The following is a 16,241-nucleotide window of genomic DNA, read 5'->3' as shown; positions in this document are numbered from 1 at the left end:
TGAAGAGGAATGGATATCTGTAAAAAGGGAGAGAACAGAAATTGGAAAGGAAAACATACGTACAACGGAGATAACAGTAAAGAAACGATGTATTACATATGAGATACTTCAGATAATGGACAAAAGAAGGAAGTACAAAAATGTGCAGAGAAATTCAGGAATACGAAATTAAGTCACTTAGGAATGAAATCAACAGGATGTGCAGGGAAGCTAACGCTAAAGCTGCATGAAGAATGTGAAGAAATCCAAAAGAAAATCACTGTCGGAAGGACTGGCGCAGCATACAGAAAAGTCAAGACAACCTTCGGTACAATTAAAAGCAAGTATAGTAACATTAAGAATGCAATGATAATTCGACTGTTAAATGCAGAGAAGAGAGCTGATAGTCTTCTCCCTGAGGCTTTCAGTGTGGTCTTTCCACCGCCAGGTGAAGGCCTCTGTGAGGGGGAATACTTGTCCGATGACGTGTTAGAAGTAGAAGCAGGGATCGAATAAATGAGATAGAGGATCCAGTATCAGAATCAGAATTTAAAAGAGTTTTGCAAGACTTAAGATCAAATAAGGCAGAAAGGACAGATAATATTCCATCAGAATTTCTGAAATCGTTGGGCGACATGGGAACAAAACGACTATTCACGTTTGAGGGTAATATATATGGGTCTGCCGATGTACCGTCTGACTTTCAGAAAAACATCGTCTACAGAATTCCGAAGACTACAAGATCTGACAAGTGTGAGAATTAGCGCACGATCAGCTTAACGGATGACGCATCCAACACACTTCTGACGACAGCGTGGTGGCGATCTGAATAAATTTTCAACTACCAATAACGCTAAAATCACTTATTCATATACGAGTACATGATCGATTTCATCAATTCTCTGTTGTCATCTTGGGATCTAAGTTTAAGTCATTACATAATCTCCTCCTTCGGTATAAGAAGTGGTGGGTTGGGAATTTTCTCTGCCCGCGGACTGGGTGCATGTGTTGTCCTCATCATTTCATCATCATCATCATCATTTGTGACAGTGGCTAAATTGGGCTGAGTAAATAAATTGGACTCTTTGAAAAACTGGGAATTTGTATGGGCGCTGATGGCCGCGCAGTTGAGCACCCAACGAAACCAAACATCATCATCTTCATAGGAAGTGGTGCTCTACAATGCTTGTCCATGTTGGTATCGTGAGTTGTTCTAGAGATCAGCTTGTCAATTTTGAAGGGACAGCTACGTACACACATATTAGTGCACCTATTATAAGTGCTCACTCATCACCACTTTACAGTAAAGAGGTGATGAATGTGGGTACATGTAATCGGCGCAATAATATATGTGTACATTTAAAAACTGACAGGCCGACTTCTATTGTAGCTCAGGATATCAGCTTGGACATGCATTGTAATAGCACTACTTAAGAGAAGATTATGTAGTAATGTAAACATAGATGCGTACATAACAACAGAGAATTGCTGAAACCGATCATCTATATGAGTAAATGATTTCAGTGGTCTTGGTAATTGAAAATTTAATCAGTGTTCATGCATCCAAGTTGCTAACAAAAATAATATACAGAAGGATGGAAAAGAAAACTGAGTTTGTGTTAGACGACGATCGGTTTCACTTTAAGGAAGGTAAAGGCACCAGAGAGGTAATTCTGACGTTGGGGTTCATAATGGAAACAATACTAAAGAAACAGCAAGACACGTTCATTGGACTGTCGACCCGGAAAAAAGCATTCGACGATGTAAACCGGCGTAAGATCTTCGAGATTCTGCGACAAGTAAGCAATAGGGAAAGAAGGGTAATCTACAATATTCACAAGAGCAAACACGGAACAATAAGAATGGAACACCAAGAACGAAATGCTCGGATTAAAAAGGGTGTAAGACAGAGATGTCGTCTTTCGCCCTTACTTTTCAGTATATGCCTAAAAGAAATAGTGATGAAAATAAAAGAAATGTTCAAAAGTGGAATTTAGATTCAAGATAAAGGATATCAATGATAATATTAACTGATGACATTACTATCCACAGCGAAAGTGAAGAAGAATTACGAGATATGCTGAATGGTATGAATTGTCTGTTGAGTACAGATTCTGGATCGAAAGTAAACCGAAAAAATACGAAAGTTATGAGAGGCAGCAGAAATGAGAACAGCGAGAAACTTAGCATCACGGTTAGTGATCACGAAGTAAACGAAGTAAATAATTTTATTTCCTAGGCAGTAAATAATCCATGACGGACGGAGCAAGGATGACATAAAAGGCAGAGGTTCTCTGCAGCAATATATGGAAAACACTGACAAGAAGGAGAAATAAGACGGTAAGACATCTTTTAAGACATCAGGCACTTCCATGCTAGTTGAGGGAGCTGTAGATGGTAAAAACTGCATAGGAAAGAGAGACTAGAGTGTCGGACCGCAGCATACTTGTCGGAAGACATGAAAAGACGAAGGAGGCGGAGTACTTCGTTGTGTACAAGTGCTGCAGTCATGTACCAACAAACAAAAAGAAAAATAATATATGTCTTTATTTTTTTGAGACAACTAAACCTCTACGAATACTCTGATAATAAGTGAATAGTTGTTGTAGATTTGGTGAAAGTTTAGCAACAATACATACTATGTATCAGAGTGATTTACTTCAACATAGTTAATTTTACAAACGCAATTTCGTTCCAAAGTGACATTCTATTCCCTTTTAGAGGCGGCGTAAAAATTAAGTATGAATGAAGTTGGATTTCCGCTACAGAGAAAAGATGGGTAGGTCTCGTGGAAGATACACACTCATGATCACTTGTAGATGCTGATTGCATTTACGATCAGAATACTGCCCGCAACCACTACCAGTGAAACATTTAACACCGATTGCATCTTTATTGTCTACAGGCCCGGATTCAAGTTAAACGCACTTTCACACAGTTGGCTGAATATATCAGCCTAAAACAACGACAAAAATGTTATGTATGTGACTTCAGCAATTTCTTACTTATTCACGTTCGTACTTTTAATGTAAACACGAAACCTCTCTTGAGACTAATAAATATATACAGCAAAGCTGGCAAAATCTTTATTGTATTTGTTTTTCAGTATCTGAGTACCGATACTGTACCGAAAGTCGACCAAACATTCACCAGTTATTGTTGATGCTCTGACTGGATGTTAGACACCGTTATTATTAGGTTTAATTAATTCTACATCCGGCGTCTTGCTTTGGGTTCCCATGGTTTTGCCACAATATTTCAAGTGACTTGGTGCAGCTCCTAACAGGTTACGGCCACCGTCTCACCAACTAGCTGTACTTTGACAGTTATTGTACAATATTGATATAAATCTATGAATAATCATTCTTAATTTAATAACAGACTACGTGATAATACACCTATACTTTCCCAGCGCTCAGTTATCGTACTGTATTATTATAAAACTATGAATAACCATTCTTCATTTACTTACATACCGTTTGTTAATAATAAACTGTCGATTTCTTGTATGTAATTTTCAGAAGAGTGGTTTTGAGAGGGAGCAAGTCCCAAGAGTGGCCACCTTAGGAGTGAACGTGTTTCACCGTTTGCATCACAGTTAAGAACGGCATAGATGTTCTTTTAATTGTTGGGGGGATATTCCTCTGATCATAACTGTGAAGCTCTATCGTATACGAGCGATTTTTTATGTCTTTCAGTCTAAGTAAAGATGGATGACCTCTTCGATAAATGTTCAGCTTTACCAGTTTCCGGCCACTCAATTAGAACAATAATAGACTCTTGCAGGTGAAATGATGAACATAAAATACTTAAATTATGGCGGAAAGCCAAGATTAAATTTGCACCGTACTATCCAGTGTCAAGTACTATCATGAGTGTTAATTATTAGGTTTCCTGCTTATTGGGTGTAAATCGTTATGTTGCTTCGCTCATTGTAAATAACAGATGGCGATTGAAACACTTGCGTTGCAGTCTGTGAGAGGAGTGATTAGCCCGAGCGGTCTAAGGCGCTGCAGTTTGAACTGTGCGGCTGGTCCCGGCGGAGGTTCGAGCCATCTCTCGGTCATGGGTGTGAGTGTTTGTCCTTAGGATAATTTACGTTAAGTAGTGTGTAAGCTTAGGGACTGATTACCTTTGCAGTTAAGTCCCATAAGATTTCACACGCATTTGAACATTTTTTGAGTGATTAGCAGTGGGTGAATTGTGGTTGCAGTACCTCTCCGTTTACTGAGCAGCAGCTTCGCTCCATCGGTTAGTAACATACTATCAAAATCATTGTTTTCTATCTGTAACAAGTATTTTTGAGACCCTTGATGCAATCACATTTATCACGTAAACGCGACGTAAGTGTCTGGGATTTGTGCACAGACATACGTTTATGCAGTCACTTTCGTATTCGTTTTCTCTGAATTATCGACTGGTATTGGTTAACTATCGACTTAACGTCGACAGTTCGCATAACAAAGAACAGCTGTGAGAGATAACAGCTGCAGAAAAGTTGCTGGCTGCCACAGAGAGGAACAAGCGTCGTCCTGCCGTACATAATACATGAGTTCGGCGTTAATTTGAGGCCGCCACTAATTGACTGAAGCTACAACGGCTGTTACCTTCTACAATGACCACAAAAAAGGAAATTTTAACAATTTCTTTCTGAATATTGAATGCATTGCAAATATGTAATTGTCACCATAATTTTCGACGACTGGCGCGTCTTGCCGTTATTCAATGACTCCATTAGTGTCATGCAATCAACCTTCACAACACTGTCGAGAGACAATTGCCCCAGTACTACGAACAGCCAAGTACCTACGTAGCTGGGATGAGACTGCATCAGTCGCGACCGCGTGTGTGAATGTGTGTGTGTGTGTGTGTGTGTGTGTGTGTGAGTGTGTGTGTGTTTTATCAGTTCTTGGAACTTCCTGAAACGTAAATTTCTCTAATGTCATTTGCAATGGAAAGAGAACACCCAGGAAATCTGTGATTAAAGGTACATACTTATGAATCAAAGTCTCATATACCTGGTGGAAAGGGGGGCGTGGCGTCCCCTAGCTCTTAGAGAATGGAAAATATATATTGCAGCCAGATGGTGTTCTTTCAAAAAAAAAAAAAAAAAAAAAAAAGAAAAAAAACGATTTAAAGTCGTTATTAAGTAGGATTTTAACAAGGTCAAGCTAAACAGAAAAATGATCCTTGGAGGATTATCACGTTTTAGAAGGAGAAGTGTGACATGTTTCAATATTTCGTGTTTCTGATCCTGAAGGTTTACTTCACGCCCAAAATTCATGTAAATATGATTCTTTCTGATGCAACACGGACCATTGGTTTCAAAAATTTCTAGACTGCTCTAGAGACTGTTCCCTGTGTCATTGTCATAAGAAAAAGAAAATTTATGACTTGAAGTAAAAGAAAGCTGGTGCTGGTACAGCTGGTGGTTTGCTAGGAATTATTTCACGTACATGATAACTGCAGGCTGTTGCTTCTAGCGAGTTATGACTTACCATGAGGCGACGGTAGAGCACTCGCACCTCCTCGAGCGGCGGGTAGCTCTCGACCTGCCAAGTGAGGTTGTAGCTGTCCCAGGAACGGCCGAAGGGCGAACTGCGGTACTGGGCTGGGCCCGGCCTCCCTGCAGACACACGGAACAGGTGGAATAACACCACACCACGCCTCCACCACCTGTTGAGTCCCGTGTTGTTCTTCGCGCCCTCAAAGCTCCTCCTTTGTTTTCAGAAAGAATTAGGGCGTGAGCGCTGTTCTCCGAAAAAAACGCCTGTCGTGGCGTTTGAGATAGCTTTGGTTTGTGGCTCCCGTTGTCTGCCTCTCGAATCACTGCCGTACTTAGCCGACAGGGCTCTCTTACACTGACAGTAGCAAGATGGTTGGGGGGCTGATGGTATTTTGCGATCACTATTTGAAAATACTGTAATCTAATTAGTAACATTACTTTTCTAGTTTTTGAAAAACGTTTATTGGTTTTAAAGCATTCTTCTACCAGACTCCATAAATGTTTTAAAGTTCTCAGTTACAAGTAACCGAAAATTTGAGGTCTTAATAGTAGATGTCACATTCGAAAATGAATCTCATACTCAATATTTCCAGATTCAGGACCACGTTTAGACTTCAGTATTTCTTTAAAAGATATATTGTGTATAAAAGTCAACAGCAATTAAGGCAATTGACTTTGTTAAATTTGTTTTTGTGTTTATACAGGTTGCTCTAACATTCCCCTTGCAGACTTGTAGGCCGGCCGTTGTTCGAAATGGTTCAAATGGCTCAGAGCACTATGGGACTTAACATCTGTGGTCATCAGTCCCCTAGAACTTAGAACTAATTAAACCTAACTAACCTAAGGACATCACACACATCCATGCCCGAGGCTGGATTCGAACCTGCGACCGTAGCAGTTGCGCGGTTCCGGACTGAGCGCCTAGAACCGCGAGACCACCGCCCGGCCGTTGTGGCCGAGCGGTTCTAGGAGCTTCAGTCCGGAACCACACGTCTGCTACGGTCGCAGGTTCGCATTCTGCCTAGTTCATGGATGTGTCTGATGTCCTTATATCAGTTAGGTTGAAATAGTTCTAAGCCTAGGGGACTGATGACCTCAGATGTGAAGTCCCATAGTGCTCAGAGTCATTTCAACCATTTTTTTTGCAAACTTGCAGAGGGAACTGAATAGACAACATTTTGAACTGGAATCCAAGTCCAGAAACGTACCGTTTCCGTGCTGCAGCAGATCAACATGGTTGAGTACAAGTTTGTAGAACACACCGTCATGATCCTTCTATGTGGCGAAGCTGCCCGTCGACTTTAAGATCGTTATCAGAACCGCCCGACTCCATAGCGTACCCTTTTCGCCATAATCAGCAACGGCTTCGAGAAAGGGCTACCTTCATCCTCTGAAGGCGTGACTGTTGTGCTCCAAGAAGACGGCGCACCCTCGAACAGAAAGAGGTCGTTCTGCATGTTGAAGAGAATCCGTCAAAGAGTACACGAGCACTTTTGCGTGCAATGGATGTTGCTCCCAGCACCGTATGGTATATTCTGCACGACCAACAACTACCTCCACACCACCTCCAAAGGGTACAGTTACTAATGCCAGCCCATTATGCACCATGCGTTGAGTTTGTACGCAGCTCTTACGCCGCTGCATCAGCGAGCCCTATTTGCATGGCGCAATCTCTTCACAGATGAATGTAAATTTACTAGGGGTTTTGTTTTCAGTTCTTGAAAAAGTGAGGTCTGGGCAGACGAAAACGCACATGCCATGCATGTTCATGCATCACAATAAAGATTTGGTACCAAAGTTTGTGCAGGTACTTTGGATGGTCATGTGATGGGACTGTACATGCCTCCTCCCAAACCCGTGGGTCCCATCTACTTGACCTTTCTACAGCAAGTATTGGACGTGTTGTTGGATGCTGTGGCACTGAATGTCCGTCAAGGCACGAAGTGTCAGCGTGACGGCGCATCCGCTCACTTTCACGTCATGTTCGGGAATATTCAGACCATTGATTCGGACACAGATGGATACGTAGAGGTGGTCCAGTCGCGTGGTCTCCACGATCACTGGATTTTACTCCAATGGACTTTTTCCTTTGGGGTCGAATGAAGTATGGTCTATGACATTCCGTAGAGACAGAAGAGGGTCTGATGGCACGATTTATGGTCGCTGTAGGGCAGATTGCAGAGACACCAGCTGTGATACAGGGTGTTACCACAACATTATTCGTAGTTACAATGTGTGTATCGAACTTGGTGGTTGTCACATCGAACCTTACTTGTAGTCGATCAGAATACTAACCCGCCTTTGAAAAGGACAAAAACGGTTTAAGTTCAACTGTACACAAGAGCGTTTGTGAAAACAGATAAAGTTTCCTTTTTGTTTCTTTGATTATTAATAAGTGAAATTGCAAAACAGGTGACGTACTGGGGCACGCCCGCCAAATTAACTACTTGTAAAATTGGTGGTGTTGCCGACATGTATTAAAATGGTTGCAGCACGGAAACGATACGTTTCCTGGCATGGGTTCCTATTCGAAATATTATTTACTCAGTCCCCTCCAGAAGTGCTAGAGGTTTGTAAGGGGAATTTTAGATTACCCTGTATATTACCCTGTCCCCATTAGCAAGTAGTAGACGTTATTGAAATTGTGTTGATATTGTTAAGAGTGTCTTGAAAGGTATTTCTGGACTCTGTTTACACCTATTTAAAAATTATCTTGGTAATATGTCAACAACAATCAACGAATTTTAATTTTTTATGATGGGCATAAAGTAACCCCCTCCCTTGGTAATGCACGTTATGGAAAATGCATTGGTGTAGCTAGGGTTAAGCCTGGAAATTATTTCAGGAAAGTCTAACTGAATAACGGCTGTTGACAAAGCCAACAAATGTCAATTATACGGCATCCTAGATCCGCTCGGTATAAATTGCTGTACTTCGTGCCTTGTCTCACAGCTGCCAATCCTAGCGATCTGTTGTTTGGTTCGAAACTTGTTACTGAAATGCATTCTAGTAACCGTGGTGCCAAATCTTGCACTTGAGCTGTGTGCGTGTTGCTACAGCCATTTTGTATAACATGTGCATGTGAGCATCTTTTAAATGCGCTTTCATAAATTGTACTCGTTACGTGTGATATTTTTATCACAACAGATGATTGGTACGTAAACTAAGAAGTCAATAATACACAAGACGCTCCCACTGCACCGCCGTTCCAGCTCGGAAGTTAACGTTGTCTTTTCCCTCTCCCTGCAAAATACTATCTGTATAAGACTTAGTGGTACCCGCCGCCCTTGTTCCATTCCGCAGAAGTGGGAAGAGATCGATAGGCCTCGTGTTGCTTCTCACTGCTGCAAGTGTTTGCGTATTTGAACTCTTCAACAGGTTTAAATTAAATTCGTATTCATTATTATTTATAAGTACCAGATCTGAACGTGAGGGAATTAGCAAGGTGCTAAACCTTATCACTTCCATGTGACATTTATACCATAGCAGATGATGGTAATGAAACATGCGTTACCAGTTATGCTGCAACTGTTTTCTCCTGTTACCGCGACCCCTGAGCAAGGCTTTGCGACACCCCCCTCCCCCCCCCCCCCCGGGGGGTCGCGACCCACAGGCTGCAAACAACCCTGATGTACAGAATTACGTTATGATTCAGTGAAGAACTGAGAGCGCTACAGACAGCAAAGTGCAGTCCTTGCCATTGTGTTATCGACGTTCAGCGGAGGGGCACAGTAATGTGGGAATACCCAGTACTGTCGGCAGAAACTTCGTAGTACCGTTGAATGTCTTTAATGGGTTCCGTAGCGGAAGCTACTGAGTGCACTTCAAAGACAAAGAGAACAGTTATTGACGTCCATTGCCTTTCAATAATTCTCTCTCACTCGCACTAGGTTCAAGGACTGGCTGGGCGGCACAGTTCGTGGGAAACGTCAGTGATAAAGGTTCCGGAGATTCGAAATTACGTTCTACGATAATTACGCGAGTAAAACGGCGGCGTTGCGGAAGAGTCAGTTACTTGGCGTTTGGAGACCCACGGTTGAAATTCCTGTTTCTCCTCAACTCATCTAGGACTGTGATACGTGTAGGAACTGAAACGTTTCATACTAAAATATTCGTACAGCGAACATTAGATAAGAGGTCTGCACACTAAATCCATCTTGTTGCTAAAACTCTTTCATTGTTACATGCTTCATGTAGAGTGGCATCGGCAGACGTTATATTGAGATAACACATGAGGAAATTAAGCCGGCATTTCAAATGTTAGTGTTAATTCCCGTTGTAATGATTTCTATATGCCCAATGGGTTGAGGATTCATTTTTAATGCCCTTTTAGTGCTCGTATTCAACCTAGACAGGTATTGAGGAGCCACAAAAAATTGTGAGTAACGTTAAGATTTCTTTTCTTTTCGGGTGAACCTCTGAGAGTGCGCTCCGTATCGCTCCTTCTAGAGCTGTGTATATCTGACGAAATAAGCAATGCCTCGGAGTATAGATTCAAGAGTTTTTACTTTTTTCGCAAATGAAGATAGAATGAAATTTTTGTGTATGCCTACGTCCATTATAGTCTGATTTACAATAGTTGGCAACTGACAGGCAAGTACCAATGTAGCGACCAAATAGATTCATACGCACTATGCATCTCTACCCTGTCACGAAGTATGTCAAAAATGTATTCTTAACTTCAGTTAGGGCCGAAGATAACTTTTTTTTAACGAATGAAACCGGGGAAAAATTTCAGACCCGTTACTTCATACCTGAAAAATTACAGAACCCTGAAAAATTTGTACATTTGGTTGAAATGGCTCTAAGCACTATGGGACTCAACTGCTGAGGTCATAAGTCCCCTAGAACTTAGAACTACTTAAACCTAACTAACCTAAGGACAACACACACATCCATGCCCGAGCCAGGATTCGAACCTGCGACCGTAGCGGTCGTGCGGTTCCAGACTGTAGCGCCAGAACCGCTCGGCCACCAGCGGCCGGCCTGTACATTTATTGTCGTTGAATATCAAAATACTTTGTTTCCCTGTAAGTCGTTCCAAAGTTTTGTACCGCATTGCGTATGCTATGTGTATGATAGGCAGGAGGCAAAGGTGCGCACTTAACACTTTTCAGTTTTTTCCTCCTGATTTTCTGGTTACATAAGAATGAAAATTGTGCACAATGCGCCTAGGATCAACTTCACACGATACCATAAGTTCAAGATTGATTGTATGATGTACAAAATTTATATTTAACAAAATGTTACATAAGAAAATGGATCTTTGTCCCCGGCCTGTGGGAAACATCCTATGAGTATGGGTTCAAATACCACACAAAAATAAATTATTGTAAATGTATCAGAGTAAGGAGAAGTACAGCATTAGTCAGGTAATGCCATTATTACCTTGGGAATGTTTTACTGCAGAAAAATCATCACTATCATCTTGATGATCATCGTCATCATTACCTCCATCATCATTATCGTGCTAAACATCAAAACATGACCCTAACATTTCAATGATTTAAATATAAAATACTTTAACACAAGGAAACACATAGTAGGAGTATAATTATTAGTAGTTTACCCATTACACTCTGTATTCTAGTTTCGTCTTCACTGTAGACTCCATGGAGGCGGCAAGTTATAGTTAGATAGCAAAGTTTCAAGTTGCTCAAAAAAAGTTTCATTTGTGCGTTACTGAACCGCATTATCCTCCTGACATTGATTTTCTCCGGTTGCCTCAGCGATGAATGAGCGAACCCAGTATTTTCCGGCCACTTGGTTTCTTTAAGAAACAGGTGTTTTGCTTTTTGTAGACTGATAAGCTAATGTCGGAAGGCCATAGAACATAGAATCCAGATTGATACAATGTTTCACCAAATATGTTTCCTCTGTGTCAAATATTCTCTTAAAACACTCTAATGATGCCACTCATGGGCCGCTTGAAGTCTTTTACGCAAGAGATTATTTCATTAAATCCAAGCCTTTTAGCTACCTTTCTAAGAGAAGATCTATTTTCTATTAGCTTCTTAACCTCCATTAACGTTTTCGAAGGCAACGGCGTAGAGGACCTTTTTCTCTCAATCTCCGTCAAATGAAGCAGAACTGGTCTTATTACTACTGAATAATTCGATGTGAAGTAGTGACCTGTAAGTTAAGATACGTTCAGTATTAAAACCGAAGACAGAGAAGACAAACGTTCTGAGGCAAAGGTATTCTAGCGGATATTTGCCCCAGATAGTTCGTAGGATCTTTTCCCCGTGACGCTTATTTCGGAACTTCTAGTATCAGCTGCCAGATATGACAACTTGTTAAACTAATAACTAAGCTTAAGGCGTGAGTTGTTCTATGCACCTCTACAGGGCCGTCTTTAGTAGAGGGTGCCTCCCGGCGTAGGTATCTAGGGGTTACAAGCCGAGCGCTTTATACCACTTGTAATACGCCAGACTTGAAAATTATTGAACAAACATTCATGATACCTGTAAAAATACAGCCATCAATATTGTTTACAAATACGTCTCATGGAGCTTTCGGCAGAGTTGTGACTTGCGAAGGAGAAGTGGCACAAAAGAAGTCGTTTCGCGTAGGTGGGTGGCGGAAAGAAAGGAATAACTTCACTGCCGTTGCGAAGAGGGGAGATGTGCTACACGAAGTGTTAACGTAACTCATGCTCGGCGTTGCCAGCACAAATCGCAACGCGTAAGTTAACCATGCAGTAATGATACTTTAACTTCTAGCCCGCTGCCTTTGGAAGTAATCGAAAAAAAAAAACAAGTAATTCTGCTTCTGGGTCACAGATCTCATCACTGGTTGTGAAATGTACCGAACATACCATTGAAACAGACTTTCCTTTAGCACTTCATAAACTTGACTTTCAGCTGCAGAGAGTCATTCTGGAACGAATGATAGACTACGTCGGTACATCTACACCTACGTGATAACTCTGCTATTCACAATAAAGTGCCTGGAAGAGGGTTCAATGAACCACCTCCAAACTGTCTTTCTACCGTTCTACTTTCGAACTGCGCTGGGAAAAAACGAGCACTTAAATTTTCCTCCCCATGTGGGTGTGTGCAAACGGAATGTTTTCGGAATCGGAGGAGAAAACTGGTGATTGAAATTTCAAGAGATCCCGTCGCAGTGAAAAAGGCCTTTGTTTAAATGATTGTCACTGCAATTCACGCATCACTGCTGTGGCACTATCTCCCCTATTTCGCGATAGTACAAACGAGCAGCCCTCCTTTGAACTTCTACGATGTCATCCGTCAGTCCCACCTCACGCGGATCCCACACCGCACAGCAATACTCCAGAATATGGCGGATAAGCGTAGTGTAAGCAGTCCCTGTAGTAGACCTGTTGCACCTTCTAAGTGTTCTGCCAATCAGTCGCTGTCTTTGGTTTGCTCTACCCACAACATTATCTATTTGATAGTTCCAATTTAGGTTATTTGAAATTGTAATCCCTAAGTATTTAGTTGAATTTACAGACTTCAGATATTTGTGACTTATCGCGTAATCGAAATTTAGCGGATATCTTTTAGTGCCCATGTGAATAACATCACACTTTTCTTTATTCAGGGTCAGTTGCCACTTTTCGCACCATACAGATATCTTATCTAAATCATTTTTCAATTTGTTTAGGTCATCTAATGAGTTTACAAGACGGTAAATGATGGCATCATCTGCAAATAATCTAATAGGGCTACTCAGATTGTCTCCTAAGTCGTTAATATAGATCAGGAACAACTCTTGCTTGGGGAACGCCGGATATTACTTTCATTTTACTCGATGACTTGCCGTCTATTACTACGAACTGTGACCTTTCTGACAGGAAATCACACATCCAGTCGCACAACTGAGGCGATATTCAATAGGCAGGCAGTTTTGTTAGAAGACGCTTGTGAGGAACGGTGTCGAAAGCCTTCTGTAAATCTAAAAGTATGGAATCAATTTGACATTCCCTGTCGATAACACTAATTACTTCATGAGTATAAAGAACTAGTTGTGTTTCACATGAACGATTTTTTCTGAATCCGTGCTGACAGTATGTCAATAAATCGTTTTCTTCGAGTTAATTCATAATGTTCGAACACAGTATATGTTCCAAAATCCTACTGCAAATCGACTAGTGATATGGGCCTGTAAATAAGCGGATTACTCTTGTTTCCGTTTTTGGGTATTGGTGTAGTGTTATGTTCCCCTACAACAGCTAAGCATTTTAAGACGATACCCAACACCGCAAAAACAACAGAAACTAAACCAATAACTGACAATAACATTCCTTGTCACGCAACTCTCACAACGTGGAGCAGCGTGCTCCTCGAGGCCTACGAGAAAGACAGACTCGGAGCGTACGTCACGAAGGTAGGCCTGAGCTCGCTCGCTCGCTTAACTCAGCAGACTGAAAGGGTACAGTACCGCCCAACATTGAAAATAGGTACAACATACTTCATTATTTCTGTCAGAACAATACATTTTTTTGGTAAAATAACTCAATTTCAATTAATACAGCAAAGCCGGATAGCAGTGTGGGAAAGAATGACAATTTATTTATTTAATTGATCATATGTGCACACCCACAAAGTAAATCCCTACATCCAGTTTGGTGAGATCTGTGAAATGAATGAATGTATGGTCGTCTGCTAACCGCAGATAGTGTATGTGAATATATGATCATCTTTGAGACGATCCTTTGGCCACCTTTGGTGGGACCAAAGAGATGAAATTTACCTGAGCTTTGAGCGCCTGAAATGTGGCTGACCAATACGGTAGCATGGTCTTCCCCCACCTCGAGATAGGTGCGAGATGACCTAGAGAACGGCCATGTTTCAGCACTCTGCCGCTGGATCTTGTGCTGTTAAGACCTGTTTTAGTTGTGCTCCGTAATGACGAAAGAGTGGAGACATGGTATGCATGTGGAATATTTAAGAGTAGTTTGAAATAATAATTTCTCTATTTCAGGAACTTTTGTGGGGAGAATTAAATGTCAGGCAGGTAATATTAATGGGATTGGAGTAATCTTCGGAAGTGACCAACGGTCACAATGAAACCACGTGTAGCAATAAGTTGAAATATTTCCGTGTGCTTAAGTTAAGCTGAATCACTAGCGTGTGTACAATAAGTTGAAATATTTAAGAAATAGCGTGTGTACCATAAGTTGAAATATTTAAGAAATGGCGTGTGCAGGACTTGAAATTAGAGACGAGTACTTCCACGTGGTGAGTACTGTGTGAGTCTCAAACTGTGTATGAGACAAAAGATAAAGAGAAGTACTCGTCCATGGTATCAGTTGAGGACTCGCGTGTGTGATGAATACGTTCTTAATATTTCTTTGCGTGATATGATTCCGTGTGACGCTAGATTTAAACTCTGAGAGAGAATCAAGGTGAGTCGGCCGTCTATCCAGCAACGCCACTTGGCTTGCATTGCACAGGAAGACGTGCATATATCTCCAGAGTTCATAGTAGGAAAGTAGAATTACAAAGTAGGGCAGTGTCGTGTGAAACTGGGATAAATATTAATTGCAGTGGGAAAGCTGAAAGCGATAATGTTGTGACTATTCCCTGTGTAGTATTTCACATTGTAGTGTGGTGTATGTCATGTAATTTGGGTATGTGTGGTTTGCATGGGAGAGTAGCAAGGTAGTTTCAAAAGATTAGTGGGTTATGCTTGTTCCTTCTGTACTGCTCGGTCTGGAGGAAAGTTTCGTGATGATAATTGTGAGAGTCGAAGTGCACTGTAGCGTTAAATAATTACGAGACCATAATATACAGATTCACCAATGTAAAGCCATGCCCACTGGGCGGAATTTCTCATGTGTTATTGTTGTAGATTATAGAATTTGTGTGTTTAGGTTAGAGAATTTATCGGAATAAATAAGGTAGTGAAAAGAAAAAGATTGGTGGACTTTTCCTTCGAATTGTATGTTGTCATAATGTCCCGAATTTATAATGTGTGCGCCATTCATATTCAGTGCGGTGCCCACGTGTTGACAAAAGCCGTTAAATAAAAAACAAAACGAAAATGTGGTATTGCCAGTGCGTAGTGTACAATCAGAGTTCTGTAAATTACTGATAGTCAGATGCGTGTTTCCGTTGCGAATTAATCATATAGGAGGATAACTTGTAACTTAAGTGTGAGTACTAGAGTTCATGTTACTCGATAAATAAGAATGAATCCACTCGCTTGGCAGACCACTCATCTTGCAGGCCTGACTGCTTGATGCCACAGTATGAGCAAGGCATGTGGGTGCCTCTCAAGACAAAATGCGTTTCTAAACCTGTTAACTCGCAGCTGGGCATGTACGTGTTAACGAGAATTTCCTCTTTTACTGGAATCTCGTATTATAAAGTGTTGTTAATTGCTACTCGTACAACAAAATTTAAAATCAAATCTCGACATAAATGGTATAACAGCTTATTTGTAGCATTTAGTCTCTTCTGCGTAACAGTCATCATTTCGTACACGATGTGGTGCCTTATGCAATTGATAGTCATTTTGACATTATTTTAATTTTATTGTACCCCCGTACAGCCCTTAAAAATTATTAGTGTTCCTACGCACTTTCTATCATTGTTGGACTAATAACAGTAAGATTCCAAATAGTGGATTCCAGTAGAAGATGCAATTCTCGTTTGTACATACACACGCAGTTACGAGTTAACAAATGTAGAAGCGCAGTTTATCTGCTGAGATGAGCGAGCGAGCTCGGCCTGCCTTCGTGACGTACGCGCCGCGGCCTGTCTTTCTCGAACGCCTCGGTGCTCCTATG

At 41.2% G+C, this 16,241-nt stretch overlaps 1 protein-coding gene across 3 annotated transcripts in view; it reads right to left on the bottom strand.

Moving 5' to 3' along the window:
* LOC124797986 (lachesin) overlaps positions 1-16,241 on the bottom strand; it is an 871,202-nt gene that overhangs the window by 66,496 nt on the left and 788,465 nt on the right. For all 3 annotated transcript variants that reach the window (XM_047261164.1, XM_047261165.1, XM_047261166.1), the window contains one exon: positions 5,478-5,605. In XM_047261164.1, coding sequence (XP_047117120.1) covers positions 5,478-5,605 — 128 coding nt within the window. The remainder of the gene's footprint in view (positions 1-5,477; positions 5,606-16,241) is intronic.

Source organism: Schistocerca piceifrons, chromosome 5 (assembly GCF_021461385.2).
Source record: "Schistocerca piceifrons isolate TAMUIC-IGC-003096 chromosome 5, iqSchPice1.1, whole genome shotgun sequence".
Taxonomy (NCBI): domain Eukaryota; kingdom Metazoa; phylum Arthropoda; class Insecta; order Orthoptera; family Acrididae; genus Schistocerca; species Schistocerca piceifrons.
The sequence above is the reverse complement of the archived record's forward strand: the minus strand, read 5'-3'. Positions and strand labels throughout refer to the sequence as shown.